Source organism: Hemibagrus wyckioides, linkage group LG03, assembly GCF_019097595.1.
Source record: "Hemibagrus wyckioides isolate EC202008001 linkage group LG03, SWU_Hwy_1.0, whole genome shotgun sequence".
Taxonomy (NCBI): domain Eukaryota; kingdom Metazoa; phylum Chordata; class Actinopteri; order Siluriformes; family Bagridae; genus Hemibagrus; species Hemibagrus wyckioides.
The window spans coordinates 5,609,336-5,632,246 of record NC_080712.1 but is presented as its reverse complement, the minus strand read 5'-3'; the positions used below and the strand labels follow the sequence as shown (position 1 = coordinate 5,632,246).

At 40.3% G+C, this 22,911-nt stretch overlaps 1 protein-coding gene across 1 annotated transcript; it reads left to right on the top strand.

Moving 5' to 3' along the window:
• The first annotated feature begins 15,344 nt into the window (after positions 1 to 15,344).
• LOC131351423 (zinc finger protein 3-like) lies at positions 15,345 to 18,457 on the top strand. Its single transcript, XM_058386867.1, is given in 3 exon segments — positions 15,345 to 15,608; positions 16,521 to 16,601; positions 17,323 to 18,457. A coding segment is annotated over 1 exon segment (597 nt). The 5' UTR covers positions 15,345 to 15,608; positions 16,521 to 16,601; positions 17,323 to 17,384; the 3' UTR covers positions 17,982 to 18,457.
• The last annotated feature ends 4,454 nt before the right edge of the window (positions 18,458 to 22,911 follow it).

Sequence of the window (22,911 nt, the reverse complement as noted above, 5' to 3'; positions counted from 1 at the left end):
TATTGTGATTATTAGCTTTTTGCACTTGTTTATGCTAATAGATTAAGGATTTTAAAATAATTGATTTGAATCATTTTAAAATAATTGATGAAACTCAGTCAGCATTTATAAAAGGAAGACACATTCATAATCATATTCGCTTAGTTTTAGATATGCTTGATTATAATTCACTGATCTCGCATGATAGCTTTATTTTATTCTTAGATTTTTTTTATAGCCTTTGATTCTGTAGAGCACCTGTTTCTGTTCAAGACTTTGGAACTTTTTGGTTTTGGAACGAATTTTTGCAATATTATTCAAATACATTATAATGATAGAAATCGTAGTGTATCTCTCAGAAGCAGCCTTTCAAGAAGGTTCTCAGTTAAACGGGGTGTCTGACAGGGATGTCCAATTAGCCCTCTTTTATTCCTCTTAGCTGCAGAATTCCTGGCAATATTTATTAAGCATTCCTCAGATATACAAGGTATCGAAATTCTGGGGGTAAAATTTGTAATTAGCCAATTCGCTGATGATACAGTCCTTTTTCTAAAAAAAACAAGAATATGGTTTCAATAGCACTTGGTTTCAATGGTTTCAATAGCAATTGATAAAATGCTTTTCTAAAGCATCTGGACTGACTTTGAATCTTACGAAGTGTGAACTTTTGGCTGTTCATGATTATGACATTACCAGCATAGTTACCTTGGTCTTGTAATTTCAAAGAACACACATGACTTCGAGAGCTTAAATCTTACTCCTAAAGTAAAAGCTGTTCAAAAGTCATTAAGTCATTGGCTTGAACGTGATTTATCCTTATTGGGTTGAATCTTATTGTCTAAAACAGAAGGTTTATCAAAGCTTATTTATCCGTGTCAGTCCTTTTATACTTCATCAAAAGTAATCAAATCATTTTACTCCATAACATTTAAACTATTATGGAAGAATAAAACTCATTACCTGCACAAATCTCAGTTAGTCAAGGATTATGAAAATGGGGTCTAAGAGCCACTTGGAACTTGAATCTGTAATTGCATCTTTTAGAATCAAATGGTTAAAAAAGTGTATTTCTCAGCCTCACTCTATATGGTACCATATCTCTAAACATTTTTAACAAAGTTGGAGGTATTGATTTCTTACTCAAATGTGACTTTGAGGTGTCTAAAATTACAGTGAAGTTATCTGACTTCCACAAACAAGTCTTACTCTTTGGGGAAAATGTTATTTACCCACAATTTTTCTCCACACAATTTGTTATTGTGGAATAACAGGCCTATTTTTATAAACAAGAAGTCTCTTTAAAGCTGACTGGTATAGTGGTGATAATTTGTTCATGATTTATTGAGCTCCAGTGGTCAAATACTATCTTACAAAGATTTTATTAGAAAGTACGGGATTAGTACATCAAGAAAAGGATATCAAAAAGTTTTCAGAGCAGTCCCTATTCCTCTTCTTTGAATGTTACAAGGTTGTCTTGGGGAAAACCTTCTTTGCATTCCTCAAAAATTGGTGATGTTAATTTATTAGACAAAAACTGCAATAACAGATTAATTAGTCTGGTCTTTAAACAAAAAACATTTTGGAGACTTTAAATCTTGTATTGTAAGAAACAATATTGAAGTCTCAATAATAATAATAAAAAAAAACTTTTTCCTTTTATTTAGCATGTCCTATTGCCCCAAAAATAAAAGAAACTAATTTCAAAATAGTATTGGCTATATACCCTGTCACTGACTTTTTATCTAAAAGATTTCAGTTTGATGTGGATCCCTGTATATTTTGTTTTCCGTGACAGGAACTCTTGATCATTTATTTTTTTCATGCCCATTTGTTGTGTTTTTGGTCTGATGTACACAGCTGGTTGTCACTGAAATTGTATAACATACCTTCTTTTAATTGTATAGATATATATTTTATCTTGATTCCAGTTCATCAGACATTGTTAATCTTGTATTAATCTTGGGTAAATGCCATATTCAAAGCTGTAAGTGGCAAGGAAAAATTCCCTCCTTCACCTTGTTTATGTGTAACCTTGTTAAATACTTCCAGTCCTTAAAATGTATAGATAAGATGAGTAGAATGGCTAGAAAATTATACTCACATTTCTAAATCCCTGCTTTTTTAATGTCTCCTTATATTTGTGCATGTATATGCGTGTATATACACTAATGCGCAAAAGTTCACTTGGATCACTTGGATATTTCAGCTTGATTTCAGCTAGGGAGGAAGACTTTATCGGCCAATCCATCTTGTGGGAGATGCTCAAGGAAGCATGGGGTGAAATCTCATCAGATTATCTTGAAAAATTGACAGCTAGAATGCCCAAGCTGTAAAAAGGTGTTTTTTGATGCAAAGAAAACATTCATCATTTCCATCAAAATCATTATTTCTAACTCTGACATGTCAGCATGTCCTGTTCCTTTTCTATATTTTCTATTCAGACTAATTTTGGTGTGTTTCCTTACAATACAATTTTTGAGTGATCCCAAACTTTTGAGCGGTAGTGTATAATATAAATATTTGGACACACCTTCTAATTCAATATTTTTTGTTTAGTGACTTATTTTCTACATTCTAGAACAATACTAGAGATTTCAAAACTATGTAATCCATATGTAACGACTACAAAAAACAACAGTCAGTTGTTATTTTAGGACACAAAGGTCAGGTGTTCTGGAATAGTTCTTGCAAGAACAGTATTGTCAAGTGCATTTGAAAAACCCATCAAGCTCCATGATGAAACTGGCTCACATGAAGACCATCCCAGTAAAGCAAGACCAAAACTTACCTCTGCTGCAGAGAAGTTGTTCATTTAGGGTTGCCAGCCTCAGAAATCACCAATTAACAGCACCTCAGATTACAGCCGTTATGCTTTACAGAGCATCAGTAGCAGACATATCTCAATATCAACTGTTGAAAGGACATTATTGCATATTTCGGCCGCCTTCAGCATTGTTTTACAATGTAGAAAGAAATAAAAATCAGGAAAGACCATGGAATTAGAAGGTGTGTCCAAACTTTTGACTGGTAGTGTATAAAAAATTTTTCCCTCACTGTACATATATATATATATATACACTATATTGCCAAAAGTATTCGCTCACCTGCCTTGACTCGCATATGAACTTAAGTGACATCCCATTCCTAATCCATAGGGTTCAATATGACGTCGGTCCACCCTTTGCAGCTATAACAGCTTCAACTCTTCTGGGAAGGCTGTCCACAAGGTTTAGGAGTGTGTTTATGGGAATTTTTGACCATTCTTCCAGAAATGCATTTGTGAGGTCACACACTGATGTTGGACGAGAAGGCCTGGCTCTCAGTCTCTGCTCTAATTTATCCCAAAGGTGTTCTATCGGGTTGAGGTCAGGACTCTGTGCAGGCCAGTCAAGTTCATCCACGCCAGACTCTGTCATCCATGTCTTTATGGACCTTGCTTTGGTCACTGGTGCACAGTCATGTTGGAAGAGGAAGGGGCTAGCTCCAAACTGTTCCCACAAAGTTGGGAGCATGGAATTGTCCAAAATGTCTTGGTATGCTGAAGCATTCAGAGTTCCTTTCACTGGAACTAAGGGGCCAAGCCCAGCTCCTGAAAAACAACCCCACACCATAATCCCCCCTCCACCAAACTTTACACTTGGCACAATGCAGTCAGACAAGTACCGTTCTCCTGGCAACCGCCAAACCCAGACTCGTCCATCAGATTGCCAGATGGAGAAGCGCGATTCGTCACTCCAGAGAACGTGTCTCCACTGCTCTAGAGTCCAGTGGCGGCGTGCTTTACACCACTGCATCCGACGCTTTGCATTGCACTTGGTGATGTATGGCTTGGATGCAGCTGCTCGGCCATGGAAACCCATTCCATGAAGCTCTCTGCGCACTGTTCTTGAGCTAATCTGAAGGCCACATGAAGTTTGGAGGTCTGAAGCGATTGACTCTGCAGAAAGTTGGCGACCTCTTCACACTATGCGCCTCAGCATCCGCTGACCCCGCTCCGTCAGTTTACGTGGCCTACCACTTCGTGGCTGAGTTGCTATCGTTCCCAAACACTTCCACTTTCTTATAATACAGCTGACAGTTGACTGTGGAATATTTAGGAGCGAGGAAATTTCACGACTGGATTTGTTGCACAGGTGGCATCCTATCACAGTTCCACGCTGGAATTCACTGAGCTCCTGAGAGCGACCCATTCTTTCACAAATGTTTGTAAAAACAGTCTGCATGCCTAGGTGCTTGATTTTATACACCTGTGGCCATGGAAGTGATTGGAACACCTGATTCTGATTATTTGGATGGGTGAGCGAATACTTTTGGCAATATAGTGTATATATATATATATATATATATATATATATATAATCAGTGGCAGACCATCAGGGCTGGCCTAAACAGCAGTGATCTGAATCACTGACTTGCATGTTAATATATTTAATATATTTTTCCATGAATGTGTATTAAATTATTCCCAGTAGTCTATTCTCTTGGTTGCGGTGCTTCCAGTAGTGTATATTTATGATAAGAGTATTTATCCAATCATCTATCTAGTTGACACCATGTGTTGCCCGGCCTTAAGGCCTTCAGAATCAATAGTGCAGGCACCTGTAGCTTAAAATAAGTGGCAATGAAACTGTTCCATTAACCTATCACATTTCGAGTTGGTGTCATTGGGGCCATCTAGCAGGCATAAGATTACGTCAGCAATTTAACTTTTGATTGGATAATTGGAGTAGTCAGAGGCAGCGATATATATATTTTAACTCACAATGGCTGACAGAGGAGAAGAAATAAATTTGGTCGCGGACATCCTTACAAATGCATCTTCAAGGCGGACTTTTCGAGAAAATCTTTTTGATTCTTCAAAATAGTTCGTAAGCGTTTTCAAGAACCATTTATGCTTTGGGGTTTTCTTTTTTTTTCTGGGTTTTCATTTTGCCTTCATTCCAGATCCCCAGGGTGGGCTGTGGTTTTTTTCTTGCTGCAGTGAAAGGAAACTTGTGAGACTGAATTGTGTTAATTTGTTTTTTGCTATATGTAATGTAATTTTATTCATGTTCGCTACAAGAGCCTGTGACGCAATGCACTGTTATACAGTGTTTCTGCTGCGTCCTCTGGAGATTGCAGTTTGCTGTATACGTCATCAAGAATGTCTTTTTTGAGTAACCGTAATAAAATTGACTATTCTTTGTGAGGTGTGAAATACCGTAGTCTAATTTCTTATTTACTTTGTTATTTAATGGTTGATTAGAATTATTAGAGCTGTAAACATATATATATATGTGTGTGTATATTTATATATATATGTGTATTGTGATGGCGCTGCGCACACCTCCGCACGCATGCAGAAGAGAGTCGCTCCTCGACTCCTCCCACTCCCTGGAAAACACAAGCTGCAGTGGTGCAGCACCCTGGACAGCGGTGCCCGCATAGACGGAAGCGGATCAGCAACATGGCTAGCTCCGCTAAATTGGAGTGCAGGGTGGAGCAGGAGAAAACGCACCAAAATGCTCTGGGCCAATCAGAAGCGCTGCTAAACTATTCACCCTCCAGCAGAGCAACACAACAGAGAGGCTGGCCCCGCTGGCCCCCAGAAGGTAAGGGAAGCCCCCTGCTGGACTAACAGGGACTCTGTGCTTTGTTTACAGGCAGCTCGGACTAAAGCAAGGCCTTTGTGGAACCGCTGAAGCTCAGCCCTTCCTGGATCTGCACTAGCCGTCCCCAGCCATTTTCGGCCTTCACCAGGACACTGCTGCTGCCTCCAGCTCTTCTCGGCCTAGGCCCCCTTCTATGCCCCTTCAGGGAAGAATCGCCTAAGTTGGCTGTTTTTGCTGTTTTTCGTTTCTCCCTTTTTGCTCTCCAGCTGAGTTCCTTTTCTACCCTACTTTTTGGTTGAGTAATTAAAAGCTGGTGTTGACATGCTCCCTGGCTCTGTGTGTTGTTCTCTGTCCCCGCTCAGCACGCTACACTGGTGGAGGATGCGGGCAGAGGACGCAGAACAAGCTCCTGCAGTCATCCTGGAGCACATTCTAAAGCGCAAGTATCCACCAGCAGGAGGCTACACGGGAATTAGCCCGGGGCCTGACAGCCACCACTGAAGAGCTACAGGAGCTCCGAAGAGGCCCCCAAGCTGCGGTGTTCCCTCTCCCAGACCCTGGCCACGCTGCCTGGCACCTCCTCACAAAGATGACAGCAGAAGATGATGTGGAGGCCTTCTTCGAGACGTTTGAACGTACAGCAGAACGGGAAGAGTGGCCACGGCATGATTGGGCCAACGTGCTAGCCCCCCTTCTCACTGGGGCTGCCCAACTGGCCTACTATGCCCCCGAGATGGAGGAGGCGCATGACTACGAGCTGGTAAGGGCAGAAATTCTCACCCGGTGCGGCCGGTCTCCAGTCAATGCGGCCGGGGACTTCCATAGATGGCGGTACGACCCCAGCGCCAACCCCCGGGCCCCGATGGATGACCTCCTTCGCTGCTGCCAACAGTGGCTACAACCAGATCAGCTGTCAGCCAAAGAGGTCACCAAGCGGGTGGCCATGGACCGGTTCCTGCGAGCCCTCCCTTCTGAGTAGCGCAAGGCCGTGGGGCTTCGTAACCCCACCTCCCCGAGAGAGCTCCTCGACGGGCTGGAGTGTGCACTGGCGACCCCTGAGATCGGCCGGGATGTACAGGAGGAGAACTTCCGACCCCCTCCACTCCGGCCCAAGGGTCACCGTGGAGCTCAATGGCCACTCCGTGCCTGCCCTGCTGGACTCAGGGAGTACCATCACCCTGGTCCGACCCGGCGTCCTCCCCAAGACAACAAAACCGGCAGGGGTCATACCAGTCTCCTGTATTCATGGGGATGTCCGGTCCGTCCCATCCGCTCAGGTCCTCATCCGGGGCCCAGCCAGTGAGTGGCCCTTCATCACGGGAGTAGTCCAAAATCTCCCAGTCCCCTTGCTACTCGGATGTGACTGGCCAGGGTTCTCTGCCAACATGAAGATCCCCAACCAGGCGAGGCAGCGTTAGAAACCCAGAGCCCGGACAAAGCCGGCGTGCATGGCCCGTGGAGCCCCGGACCCAGAGCCTTCCTCCCCAGGTGAGTCTGAGAAAGAAGCTAATCCCCTGTCTTCCTTATCTCAGCAGGTCACCCGGGAAGGGAGTTTCGGACGGGAGCAGAAAGAGGATGACTGGCTGAAACACTACTGGTCCAAGTCCTGCAGGTAGAGGGAGTCAACACCCACCAGGGGACCAGCTTCCCGCGGCGTATTTCCTTGTCAAGGGGGGATTGCTGTACTACCGCACTGAACGCCATGGGGAGCCATGTGACCTGTTAGTAGTCCCTCACTCCCGGACCGCCCTCCTCCTGCATCTGGCCCACACGCATCCACTGGGGAGCCATCTGGGCCCGCGCAACACCCTAGAAAAGCTCAAGGATCATTTCACCTGGCCTGGAATGCAGGCAGAAGTCCAAGTCTTCTGCCGGGCCTGTCCCAGGTGCCAACAGACAGCCCCCCAGAAGCCAGCACCGGCCCCTCTCATTCCGCTCCCCATTATCGGCATCCCCTTTGAGCGTCTCGGCATGGACCTCATCGGGCCTTTGCCAAAGTCACCCTGAGGTCATGAATATATGCTTGTGATGATGGATTATGCCACCAGATACCCCGAGGCAGTGCCACTTCGAAAAGCTACCTCCTGCAACATCGCCAGAGAGCTCCTCACGCTCTTTAGTCGTGTGGGAATCCCCAAGGGCATCCTCACTTATCAAGGTACGCCTTTTACCTCACGACTAATGGCAGATCTGTGTCAGCTCTTACAGGTCAAACACCTAAGGACATCCGTGTACCACCCACAGACTGATGGGCTGGTAGAACGATTCAATCCGACCCTCAAGAGGATGCTGCGCTGGGTGGTAGATGAGGAGGGGAGGAACTGGGACCTCCTCCTCCCCTACATCCTCTTTGATGGTCGAGAAACGCTCCAGGCCTCAACAGGGTTCACCCCCTTCGAACTCCTGTTTGGTCGGCGACCGCAAGGACTGTTAGATGTGGCTCGTGAAGCCTGGGAAGGACAGCACTCACCGTTCCGCTCTGTGATCGACTACGTCCAAGACATGCAGGCGAGAATAGACCAAGTGGGGCCTATTGTACGAGAGCATATGGAGGTGGCCCAAAGAGACCAGCAGCGAGCCTACAACCAGCCAGCACAGCCCCGGGAGTTTCAGCCCGGGGACCAAGTAATGCTCCTAGTCCCCAATACCGCCTGTAAGTTCCTAGCCAAGTGGCAGGGCCCCCACACAGTCCTTGAACGGGTGGGACCTGTAAGCTACCACCTCTATCAGCCAGGTAAGCACACAGATGTAACCCCGGCTTTAATGACTAGGTCAGGGCTGTATGATCTAAGGCTGTCTAGATTCATCTACGGAGCTTGGTTTCGGCCTGTAGTTCACCCACCAAGATGTTAATTGAGGAAAAAAAATGAATGTCAGAAGTAAGGGAGAGAAAAGGAAACAAAAGTTAAATAAAGTAACACCACACATGAAAAATTATGTTTACCAGGAAGTGTATTTTTTTGAGCAGGTAAATTAAATACTTTTTCTCCCTGGGACTTTAAAGGAAAAAAAAGAAAAATGAGAGTGATAGACAATTATAACAATGGTCACAATCCCCAGCAATGGTTACTCTTAGAAATACATGAACCCATACAGCTGTAACCAAATGTAAAATATAGCTGTAACCAAAAGAAATGGAAGTACGAAAAAACAGAAAAAATTCAGAGTTCTTTTAAAAAAACAGTTCCGTGTAATGTGTGTAAAGCAATGTCTCAGTCCTACCGCACACTTAGGAAAGACTTTCAGCTTATCAAAGATAACTGGTGATGAGTGTACTATGGGTGAGTGAAGAACTGAAGAGTTGAAAGAAGAAGATGAGATGAAGCGCTGAAGAGTTGAAAGAAGAAAATGAGATGAAGAGCTGAAGAGTTGACATGATGCTGAGATGTCTGCTGAAAGGAACCTTGCTCCTGGAGAAACCACTCAGAGAACTCAAGTCCCAATTGCATCATCCAATGAATAGGCCAAGGAAGAAAACCAGTCTGCAACAATTATACATCTCAAATTAACAACATCAGAACCTTTAAACCATTCCCAATAAGAAAGATCACATATTTTGGCATTTGGTCTGGTTTGAATGCATTTTATCCCATCCTACAACACAAAATGAAGTTTGGGAAATAAATCTGCTTTAAAGTCTTTTTTCCCCCACACACTGTGATAAAACAGTTAACCCAAAATCCACAAGTTAAATAAACAGAAAATTAATTACATCTTAAATCACTTTCAGTAAACATGGAAGAAAAATATGATTCACATGGCGGCATCAGACACTGCATGCTCACCATGATTAGCAAAGCTAGCATCGTATAGTTGCACTTAGACAATCTTCTATAAACTCTACATCACAGTTAAACATTGATTTAGCTGCACTTCCTTCAATACAATCACATTCTGACTGGCATTCTTCCATATAATACTATAATGACAACAAAATAGATATACACAAGTAGAATCGACTCACCAGAATGTATTGAAATACGAAAAAACACAGAAAGGAATGAAGTATTTCTTCACTTCAGTACGAAACATTGAAGCATATATTCAAAGAAAATTCTTAACATACTAAACCTTTATCAAGGAAAAAAAAGTTTGAATGCTGTGCATAGTCTCTCATCACAATAACTTAACATGCTATTGCCGTGCACTCTTCCCGTGCACACATTACCCCGCCCTCTTAAAGGGGCAATACCAAATTAAAGCAGTGCTGTCTTGAATGTGATAGAAGTGTCGAGGGTTACACTGACACACAGTTATACCACATCAATATACTAAAAAGGTGGTTGCCGGCCCAGCCGGCTGTCTGCATTTGCTTCTGCCACCACAGACTCCCAAGAGCGCACCTTAGTCAGGAGGGGAGAGGAGCTCTCGCCAGCCCAACAGCAAGATCTCACAGAGCTCATTGACCAGTTCACAGACGTGTTCTCGACCACTCCAGGGCTCATGCAGTTGGTGCAACACAAGATAAAAACCCCTCCTGGAGCGGTGGTCCGTCAATGGCCGTACAGGGTCCCCGAAGCCTGACGCCAGGCTATAGAAGAAGAAGTGGAGCGAATTCTAAGAGATAGGGTCGTTGAAGAGTCCACCAGCCCATGGTCCAGCCCTATTGTAGTGGTGCCCAAGCCAGATGGGTCCCTCCGCCTTTGTAATAATTTCCGGAAAAGCCCAGAAGGCTTGGAGCTCCCTGGCCTCCGGAAGGCAGGACTGATGGCCAACCCCCGTAAGTGCCACCTGGGGCTGACCGAGGCACAGTACCTGGGCTACTGCATCGGACGGGGGTTGCTACGACCCCAAGAAAAGAAGGTAGAGGCCATCAGAGAGTACCCCCATCCCACAACCAAAAAACAGGTACGAGCTTTTTTGGGGTTGGCAGGGTATTATAGACGATTCGTAGCCTCCCCCCCTCAGATCTCACAAAAAAGGACCAACTGGACCGGGTGCTCTTGACAGAAGAAACCGAGAGAGCCTTCCAACAGCTGAAAACAGCGCTCACCAGCCACCCAGTGCTCCGAAATTCTGACTTCAGCTTCCCCTTCACCCTTCATACTGACGCCTCCGAGACAGGTCTCGGGGCGGTTCTGTCCCAGGTATTTGAAGGGGAAGAGCATCCGGTCCTCTAAACTTCAAGGAAGCTAACCCCCGCCGAGAAAAACTATGCTGCAGTGGAGTGAGAAGCCCTGGCAATCAAATGGGCTGTAGAGGAACTGTGCTACTACCTGGCAGGGCAACACTTCACGCTGGTCACTGACCATGCGCCCCTGCAATGGATGGCCAAAGCCAAGGACACTAATGCACGGGTAGCTAGATGGTTCCTCCATGCAGAAGAGAGTCGCTCCTCGCCCCCTCCCTCTCCCTGGAAAACACAAGCTGCAGTGGTGCAGCACCTTGGACAGCGGCACCCTCATAGACGGAAGTGGATCAGCACCATGGCTAGTGCCGCTAAATTGGAGTGCAGGGTGGAGCAGGAGAAAGCGTGCCAAAATGCTCTGGGCCAATCATAAGTGCCACTAAACTATTCACCCTCCAGCAGAGCAACACAACAGAGAGGCTGGCCCCGCCAGCCCCAGAAGGTAAGGAAAGCCCCTTGCTGGACTAACAGGGACGCTGTGCTTTGTTTATAGGCAGCTTGGACTAAAGCAAGGCCTTTGTGGAACTGCCGAAGCTCAGCCCTTCCTGGATCTGCACTAGCCGTCCCCGGCCATTTCCAGCCTTCACCAGGACCTTGCTGCTGCCTCCAGCCCTTCTTGGCCTAGGTCCCCTTCTATGCCCCTTCAGGGAAGAATCGCCTAAGTTGGCTATTTTTGCTGTTTTTCGTTTCTCCCTTTTTGCTCTCCAGCTAACCTGAGTTCCTTTTCTACCCTACTTTTTGGTTGAGTAATTAAAAGCTGGTGTTGACGTGCTCCCTGGCTCTGTGTGTTCTCTGTCCCCACTCAGCGTGCTACAGTATATATTTACAGCTCTGGAAAAAAATAAGAGACAAGTTTCTTAAGTTTTTTTCTTACAGGTGCATGTATTGATGAGATTCACAGTTTTGTTTCATTTTTTGTGAACTGCTGACAATATTTCTCCTAAATTCAAAATATAACTATTGTTATTTAGAATGTATATTTAAAGGAAATGACACCACATCAAAATATCCCAAGATCATGCAGTATTTACAGAGCTTTAATAACTCAAATAAAACAAAATATAATATATAATAAAATAAATAAAGCCTTGATAAAAGTCAATAGACTGGAATGCACTGAAAATCAAACCAGGGATGTCTGTGAGGCTAGAAACACTTTAAATTATTTAAATGTAAAATCAGCTGAACTTCAGGTTGAATCTTACATTTAAGTTAGAATCTTCATTTGTGCATGTAAAACATTAAATGATAGTGTTAGACCTGATTTATAAGTTTTTGTGAAGGAACAAGAGAATGTTGACATTTTTCCCCTTTAGCCTGTTTCTTCTTTGACTGATCAACTCCCCTGCTTTGGAAAAAATTCTCTCAGAAGGCACAGATGATGCAGTGATCCCAAGATATTTTTTTGCTAGTTTGCTGAGAGCTGGGAAGGTTTGTTCATGATTTCTCCACCAAACTAATGAGTCTTGTTTTCGGGGAACTATTTTTTCTTCAGCATGGCGACGCATTTCAATTATAGAATCACTGCTTCCTGATTGTTGTTGTTGTGCTAATAGAACCTGCAAGTCAAATTCCCCCCATATTCCTCCTTTAGCTGTAGATGATGCAGCATGTGGGGTCACTGGAGGAGTCACTGTCACTGATGAGGCACAGCTTGCTGTAGGTTCTAACACAGACCTTAATACAGATGTTGAGGTGCAGCAGCCAAGTGGACATCCCACATTTCAGATAGGAGTCGCTTTTTCACAGCTTCTACATGATCTTTGTCACGAAATGCCAGGTGTTTAAACCTAATATCAAGAAAGGTGCTGGCAACAAAGCTGTGTATGGTTTCAATCCCACGGAATCTACGCTGACATTGCTGTGCCAGCTCTGTGGCAAAAGAGCTACCTTGTTGCTCACTGGCAGCAGTTGCTCTAAGCAGCAGTGATACTAGAGGAATGACCTTTGAGACAGAAATGTATTTTTCTGCTGATATTTCACGTGTTGCCTCCTCAAAAGGTTTCAAGGCCTCAATGATCAGGTGAATAAGAGACTGCTCTTCATTTGTAAAGCACAGGTCACTCTTCCCAAGTAAACAGAGGGCTGTGGTAACTGGATCTATTTGTTCATGTAGCCTCTCCAACATGTAGAATGCTGAATTCCACCTGGTTTCACCTGAAATAATCAGTTTATGTTCTGCCACTTTTAGCTGATTTTGTATCTGTTTAAGCTTCTCTGTGGCTTTTGTGCTGTGGTGGAAAAAGGATACAATGCTTCTGCATTTTTCCAGCAGGTGAGAGGTCTCAGGAGATGCTTTTATTGCATCTTTGACCACAAGTTTAATGTGTGGACAAAACATGGGTAATGCTTCCACCCAGCCTTATGTACTGCAGAAACCATATTCGCACCGTTGTCTGTGACAACTGCAAGCACCTTTTGAGTTATGCCTCTTCAGCTATTCTTTTCAGCTCTGCACTAATATTGTCAGCTGTGTGCTGTAGACTGAAATGGCAGGTTTCTAGCACAAATGTCTGCATTTGCCAGTTGTCAATAAAATGACAGGTCACAGATAAATATGCTTCTGTGGACCTTGAGGTCCACATATCTGTTGTGAGAATGACATGGTTCGCATCTTGTAATGCTGCCTTTACTTTGGCTTTACAATCAGCATACATGTTGTTAATTGTGCCCTCCATCAGCTTTTTCCGGCTAGGGATCTGGTAACGTGGATCTAGAATCTTGACAAGAGCAATAAATCCTCTGTCTTCTACAACTGAGATTGGCTGGAGGTCCCTTACAATCATCTCTCCTATGCTTCTTGTAATTTCTGATGCTCTCTGTGAGTCATCTATAAAATATAATACATATATTATGTTCTTTAAGCTGTGTTACAGGCATTAAGAATTTATAATGATAGTAAATCCTTCCCAGGTATTACTTGACAGTTAAACTACGTAATTTATTTAATAAACATGTTTTAAATTCTATAAACAATATATAAATGATTTCATTAAGAATATCCACCAGGTATCAGAAAATATAGATATAGGCTGATGAAAAATGTATAAAAGGTTTTAATAAAAATCCTACTGTTTAAAATAAAATATCCAGTTTAAATACTTATATGCAGTGTAATATTCTGCTCCACATGAAATACTGCAATATCTTCATATCTGAAACAATTTGTATTGTACAGAGTATAGCTATGATAAATATGACTCGACTTTTTGTATTCAAATAATCTAGTCACCACTTGGTACCTGGATAATGTCCACCTCTCTGAAAGGATTCTGCTAAAGAACTCTGCCTCAAGCCAGAAGATGGGGGTCATGTCTGTGTTACCTCCTCTGCTCGCCTCAGCTGTACTTCGTCGTGCTCTATAGGGTGTTTTGCTTTTAAATGCTTAGTCATATTTGTGGTATTGCCACAGTGGCGTATTGTTTTTTGACAAATGTCACATAAAGCTTCATCATTATTAACTGGAGTGAAACAACTCCAGATTATGCTTCTTTTTTTTCAGTCATGACCGCAGCCATGCACTCAAACAAACCCCTTTTAAACCTGCCTTGGACTGAGTGAGCGAATGCGGTGATACAGCGGAAGAAGATATAGTTCCCATTGACGTTCCGATTTAAGTGTATTTATATATTATACAGCATACTACTTCTTTGAAAATGTTCTAAAATTACTTGTTTAAAAAAACAGATAGGATCCCTACTATCGGTTCTGTGCGGGAAACTTAGTTGTTGTTCCCGAGTCATATGAAGGATTCGTTCAAAATGAACATGATCAAATTGTTATGACGGAAGTGTAACGAAATACGCTTTCAATCGTCCTCTCACTACTCTAATGCTTCAGGGAGCTCGCTTTGCGATTTGAGGATATCTGCATGTTGTCTGCGTTTTACTCTTAGGAGCTTGATTTGGACAACGAGGAGCAAGCAGCAGTGGAATTGTTTGAAGAGCTCCTGGAGGTGATTACACACACTGTTACTAAGCTTATCTTAGATTAGAAGAGAAAAGAAACATCTACTTTACAAATTTAACTCTGTTCAGTAATGTGTAAGTTTAAATAAGCTACGTTTATTTATATGAATCATTAACAGCTGATTATTTAACACCGACATTACAAAAAAAGAGATAGAAATTCCACTTTTTGGCCACTAGTAATAAAAAGCATGGACAAAGAATTGAAAAAGTCTCTGACTGGGACTGCTTCTCTAAAACACCAAGCTTTACTTTTAAAATCTTATTGACATTTAATGAAAAGTAGTGAAAGCTTCAAAGAAAATCATTCACAGTTGTTGAATTATTGTCTAAAACAGAAGATTTATTGAAGCTTATTTATCCGTGTCATTCCCTTTATACTTCATCAAAAGTAATCAAATCATTTAACTCCATGATATTTAAACTATTATGGAAAAATAAAACTCATTACCTGCACAAATCTTAATTGTTGAATTTAGAAATATGTCTCATTTTAGTTCCAGATATGCTGGTAAGTTTTAGGTTCAATTTGTGCAGCAATATTTTTATTTTTCAGTAAATGTTACAGTATTTTCTGTTTTATTTCTGCCATAAACATGTTACTACTAACTCTTACTAGTTTGTCCTCTTATTATCCTACTACGTTTTTTTTTATTAATCTTATATATTTAGATATAATGGAATAATCATGCTCTCCATACCCTGATATGGAACAGTCCATCCAGTCACTTTGCATATCATTAATTGGTTCTAGATGTTCACCTACCACACCCTAGATACAGATGATGAGTTACTAATAGTTGGCTAATGGCTGTGAAATGGCCTGTTGTTGAACTGTGTTTTTTCCTTAGGTGTACTTAAAAGGGACACTGGTGTACTCACTGAGGATTCTGCTTTGAGATTACTGGGATTTAAAAAAAAAAAGAAGATAATTTTAACTTGGTAAGTATTCTTTCTTTAAATAAATAAATAAATAATCCATTAGACTTTAAATGAATACAAAATTTGAATTGACAATGTTTTCTTTGTTTGATGAAAAATTCATGCACAACTAATTTATTGAATATACACTATATTTCCTAAAGTTTTGGGACATCCCTCCAAATCATTGAATTCAATTGTTATTTTTCAGGGTTAGGGCTTGGCCTGTGAAAGGAACTCTTAATGCTTCAGCATACCAAGACATTTTGGACAAATTCATGCTCCTAGCTTTGTGGGAACAGTTTGGGGATGACCCCTTCCTGTTCCAACATCAATGGATGAGTGAGTTTGGTGTGGAGGAACTTGACTGGCCTGCACAGAATCCTGTCTTCGACCAGATAGAACACCTTTGGGATGAATTTGCGTGGAGACTGACGAAGCATTAAGAGTTCCTTGCACTGGAACTAAGGGGCCAAGCCCAACCCCTGACAAACAACACATGAATTCAATGATTTGTAGGAATGTCACAAAACCTTTGGCAATATAGTGTATCAAATATAAAAAAAGAATATTTTAATGAATAAAATGGGCTGTTTTCAAATTATAATAGCATTGTGCAAATATGTGTTGTGTATTGGGTTTACTAGTTTCTCCTTTTTTAATCCTGCTCCATTTAATAAATTATGAAACAGCAATGTAGCAGAATTTGTGTAAGTCTTATACATGTAGAGTTACATATTAGATTCCCGATATATTGGGAATATATGTAAAATATATTTTGCCCTCCATACCCTGATATGGGAACAATCGTCCCAGTTACACTGCATATCTTTAATTGACCTGATGCCACACCCCAGACTCAGATGATGAGGTGGTAATAGTTGGCTAATGGCTGTGAAATGGCCTGTTACTGAACTATGTCTTTGTCCTCAGGTATACTTAAAGGAGACACTCTGCCATTTTAGTTGAGGTCCTCACACAGAAGACTGCTGTAAAATAACAGATTTCAACTTAGTAAGTTTTTTCATTCATTTTTCAATCTATAAAATAATGCATTTGAATTCAGATAAATACTCAGTGTATTACTATGACTTTTTCATCAATTATTTTTTATTTGATAAAAATAGATGAATAAAATATGGATAACTAATTTATTGCATATAAATCTCAGTATAGTCTCATGAATCAAATGGTCTATCTTCAAATTATAATGACATTCCATGATTCCTGATAAAATAATTAAAAATTGGTTGTTTTTTAGATTCAGTAAAATATTAAGTATTATGTTACTTTTAAGTATTTATATATTTGCAACAATAGACTTGATGCAGAAAGTAGATCATGATATTTTTCAGTTTGGCAGTATACATTCAGTTATTGGATTATACTGTTATTAGAAAAAGTAATTATATATTGCATAGTATTGCTAAAAGAAACAAAGTTAGATTAGACCTATGGAGCCACTAAATAGCCAGAAACCATGCTACACCATGCTACTATAAATAACCAGACATAACCTTGAAACTCTTCTCCATGACTCTTGTAGGGAGCTCTATTGTTGAAGGAGCTGTATGTTTACCTGCTGCTTCTATATAGCAACTCAACCCTTCAGCATGTTTTTGCCTTGTTAATGACTTGCCTCTTTTTGTTTTCTGTTACTGATGAATAAAGCACATGATGCTTGTTTAGCACCTAATAATCTAAGATTGATGTTTTGTTTACTGTTCTCTTACAGAGTGAAACGTCATTGTCTGGCTGTTTTCACACTAGAAATCAAAACAGAGGGATTTGTGCAGAATGGACAAGGGTTCAATTCACTACTGCTCACAGTGTGGGAAGAGTTTTGCCAAGCCAAGTATTCTCAAAAACATGCGCATTCACACGGGAGAGAAACCATTTTGCTGTTCACAATGTGGAAAGAGATTTCGGGAAAAAATTCATGTAAAACGTCATGAGCGCATTCACACAGGAGAGAAGCCGTATCACTGCTCAGACTGTGGAAAGAATTTTAAATGTTTAAATGATTTAAAAATTCACCAGCGCATTCACACAAGAGAGAAGCCATATCACTGCTCACACTGTGGGAAGAGTTTTACAGAATCAAAAACATTAAAAATTCACCAGCGCATTCACACAGGAGATAAGCCATATCACTGCTCACACTGTGGGAAGAGTTTTACACATTCAAGTGCTTTAAAAACTCACCAGCTCATTCACACAGGAGAGAAACCATATTACTGCTCAAACTGTGGAAAGAATTTTGCACGTTCACATCATTTAAAAAGACACCAGCTCATTCACACAGGAGATAAGTAATATAAGTGCTCACAGTGTGGGAAGAGTTTTAAATGTTTAATGGATTTAAAAACTCACCAGCGCATTCACACAGGGTAGAAGCCGTATCCGTGCTCACACTGTGGGAATAGTTTTACACAATCAAGTGCTTTAAAAATTCACCAACGCTTAAACCATATTACTGTACACACTGTGGGAAGACTGTTCAGGTGATTTGAAAAAGCACCAGCTTATTTACAAGAGGGAGAAATGTATTGCTGATCACAATGTGTGGAGTGTTGTACAGATTTAATTAAGTACATTTACACAAAATAAAGTACGTTTTAAAAGGCATTAGATGAGAACTCATACTATATACACACAGTATATATATTTTTTTATTCATGAGCTGAATCTGCAATGATGATTGTAAAGACTTTCCACTGCCTGATAAGGAGTAGGAAGACATGATAGACTTATAAGATTTAGTGAATCAAATTTTATTGTCTGCCATGTTTACTGTATACTGTTTTAAATAACAATGTATTCACTTGTCTAGAAAAGTTTACTTAAGAACAATTTTAATTTTTGAATTTTACACATAATTTTTTCGTAAAAGAAAAACCCTTCTATGTTACAACTCTCAGAGTGTAGGTATGAACTCACTATTCAGTATGTTCAGTCTGTGCAGGTTGGTTCATTATAGACTCCAGTCTAAGCTTTACTCTGTGCAGCCAAAACCTAGACTGGGCTGTAACAGTGTACCATTGTAAACTCACAGTAGTGTTGTTCTGTGAATGTGATTAAAATAAACATTATTGACTGTAATGTTTTCTATATAATTATATAGCTTGATTTTCCATTTCTTCTCTATGATTCAAGCAAATACCTCCATCTCTGCTAAGTTTGCTATTTCTCAAATGCCTAGCGGAAAGTCACCAGGTCCAGGTGGCCCCACGACAGAGTTCTATAAATTCTTTTGGGCCGATATTAAAGATCTTATATATGATGCTTTTAAGGAGTGTATTAATAATTCTGTTTTGTCACCAACAATGAAGAAAGGTATAATTATGCTGATAGCCAAACCAAACAAAGATAAAATGTCCATGGACAATTGGAAACCTATTACACTTCTTTATTGTAATTATTAGCTTTTTGCACTTGTTTATGCTAATAGATTAAGGACTGGACATTTTAAAAATAATTGATGAAACTCAGTCAGCATTTATAAAAGGAAGACACATTGATAATCATATTCGCTTAGTTTTAGATATGCTTCATTATAATTCACTGATCTCACATGATAGCTTTATTTTATTCTTAGATTTTCTTAAAGCCTAGAGAACCTGTTTCTGTTCCAGTCTTTTTGGAACGAATTTTTGCAATATTATTCAAATACTTTATAATGATAGAAATAGTAGTGTATCTCTCAGAAGCGGCCTTTCAAGAAGGTTCTCAGTTAAACGGGGTATCCGACAGGGATGTCCAATTAGCCCTCTTTTATTCCTCTTAGCTGCAGAATTCCTGGCAATATTTATTAAGCATTCCTCAGATATACAAGGTATCAAAATTATTCAGCCAATTCGCTGGTGAAAATTCGCTTTTTCTAAAAAAAACAAGAATATGGTTTCAATAGCACTTGGTTTCAATGGTTTCAATAGCAATTGATAAAATGCTTTTCTAAAGCATCTGGACTGACTTTGAATCTTACGAAGTGTGAACTTTTGGCTGTTCATGATTATGACATTACCAGCATAGTTACCTTGGTCTTGTAATTTCAAAGAACCCACATGACTTCGAGAGCTTAAATCTTACTCCTAAAGTAAAAGCTGTTCAAAAATCATTAAGTCATTGGCTTGAACGTGATTTATCCTTATTGGGTTGAATCTTATTGTCTAAAACAGAAGGTTTATCAAAGCTTATTTATCCGTGTCAGTCCTTTTATACTTCATCAAAAGTAATCAAATCATTTAACTCCATAATATTTAAACTATTAAGGAAGAATAAAACTCATTACCTGCGCAAATCTCAGTTAGTCAAGGATTATGAAAATGGGGGTCTAAGAGCCATGGAACTTGAATCTGTAATTGCATCTTTTAGAATCAAATGGTTAAAAAAGTGTATTTCTCAGCCTCACTCTATATGGTACCATATCTCTAACAACATTTTTAACATGGTTGGAGGTACTGATTTCTTACTCAAATGTGGCTTTGAGGTGTCTAAAATTACAGTGAAGTTATCTGACTTCCACAAACAAGTCTTACTCTTTGGGGAAAATGTTATTTACCCACAGTTTTTCTCCACACAATTTGTTATTGTGGAATAACAGGCCTATTTTTATAAACAAGAAGTCTCTCTATAAAACTGACTGGTATAACAGTGGTGTAAAATTTGTTCATGATTTATTGAGCTCCAGTGGTCAAATGCTATCTTACAAAGATTTTATTAGAAAGTACGGGATTAGTACATCAAGAAAAGGATATCAAAAAGTTTGCAAAGCAGTCCCTATTCCTCTTCTTCGAATGTTACAAGGTTGTATGCAGTTGTCTTGGGGAAAACCTTCTTTGCATTCCTCAAAAATTGGTGATGTTAATTTATTAGACAAAATTATTAATTATTAATTAGTCTGGTCTTTAAACAAAAACATTTTGGAGACTTTAAATCTTGTATTGTAAGAAACAATACTGAAGTCTCAATAATAATTAAAAAAAACTTTTTCCTTTTATTTAGCATGTCCTATTGCCCCAAAAATAAAAGAAACTAATTTCAAAATAGTATTGGCTATATACCCTGTCACTGACTTTTTATCTAAAAGATTTCAATTTGATGTGGATCCCTGTATATTTTGTTTTCCGTGACAGGAACTCTTGATCATTTATTTTTTTCATGCTCATTTGTTGTCTTTTTGGTCTGATGTACACAGCTAGTTGTCACTGAAATTGTATAACATACCTTCCTTTAATTATATAGATATATATTTTATGGATAATCTTGATTCCAGTATGTCAGACATTGTTAATCTTGGGTAAATGCCATATTCAAAGCTGTAAGTGGCAAGGAAAAATTCCCTCCTTCACCTTGTTTGTGTGTAACCTTGTTAAATATTTCCAGTCCTTAAAATGTATAGATAAGATGAGTAGAATGGCTAGAAAATTATACTCACATTTCTAAATCCCTGCTTTTTTAATGTCTCCTTATATTTGTGCATGTATATGCGTGTATATACACTAATGTGCAAAAGTTCACTTGGATCACTTGGATATTTCAGCTTGATTTCAGCTAGGGAGGAAGACTCCATCAGCCAATCCATCTTGTGGGAGATGCTCAAGGAAGCATGGGGTGAAATCTCATCAGATTATCTTGAAAAATTGACAGCTAGAATGCCCAAGCTGTAAAAAGGTGTTTTTCGATGCAAAGTTTGAAGAAAACATTCATTTCCATCAAAATCATTATTTCTAACTCTGACATGTCAGCATGTCCTGTTCTTTTTCTATATTTTCTATGCAGACTAATTTTGGTGTGTTTCCTTACAATACAATTTTTGAGTGATCCCAAACTTTTGAGCGGTAGTGTATAATATAAATATTTGGACACACCTTCTAATTCAATATTTTTTGTTTAGTGACTTATTTTCTACATTCTAGAACAATACTAGAGATTTCAAAACTATGTAATCCATATGTAATGACAACAAAAAACAACAGTCAGTTGTTATTTTAGGACACGAAGGTCAGGTGTTCTGGAATAGTTCTTGCAAGAACAGTACTGTCAAGTGCATTTGAAAAACCCATCAAGCTCCATGATGAAACTGGCTCACATGAAGACCATCCCAGTAAAGCAAGACCAAAACTTACCTCTGCTGCAGAGGAGAAGTTCATTTAGAGTTGCCAGCCTCAGAAATCACCAATTAACTGCACCTTGGATTAGAGCTGTTATGAAGGCTTTACAGAGCATCAGTAGCAGACATATCTCAATATCAACTGTTCAAGGGAAATTATTGTGTATTTCGGCTGCCTTCAGCATTGTTTTACAATGTAGAAAGAAATAAACATCAGGAAAGACCATGGAATTAGAAGGTGTGTCCAAAATTTTGACTGGTAGTGTATATACAGTGAGGGAAAAAATTATTTGGACCCCTACTGATTTTGTATGTTTGCCCTCTGACAAAGAAATGATCAGTCTGTAATTCTAATGGTAGTATTTGAACAGTGACAGGCAGAATAACAACAAAAAATTCCAGAAAAATGCATTTCAGAAAAGTTCTACATTGATTTGCATTTTAATGAGTGAAATAAGTATTTGATCCCCTATCAATCAGAAAGATTTCTGGCTACCAGGTGTCTTTTATACAGGTAATGAGCTGAGATTACAGTAGGAGCAGTCTCGGGGAGTGCTCTTAATCTCAGCTCGTTAACTGTATGAAAGACACCTGCCCACAGAAGGAAGCAATCAATCAGATTCCAAACTCTCCATCATGGCCAAGACCAAAGAGCTGTCCATGGATGTCAGGGACAAGATTGTAGACCTACACAAGGCTGGAATGAGCTACAAGACCATCGCCAAGCAGCTTGGTGAGAAGGTGACAACCATTGGTGCGATTATTCCCAAATGGAAGAAACACAAAAGGACTGTCAATCTTCCTCGGTCTGGGGCTCCATGCAAGATCTCACCTCATGGAGTTTCAATGATCATGAGAACGGCGAGGAATCAGCCCAGAATTACACTGGAGGATTTTGTCAATGATCTCAAGGCAGCTGGGACCATAGTCACCAAGAAAACAATTGGTAACACACTATGCCGTGAAAGACTGAAATCCAGTAGCGCCCGCAAGGTCCCCCTGCTAAGGAAAGCACATGTACAGGCTCATCTGAAGTTTGCCTGTGAACATCTGAATGATTCAGAGGAGAACTGGGTGAAAGTGTTGTAGTCAAATGAGACCAAAATCCAGCTCTTTGGCATCAACTCAACTTGCCGTGTTTGGAGGAGGAGGAATGCTGCCTATGACCCCATGTACACCATCACCAGGTGACAGGACAACTGCACCGCATCA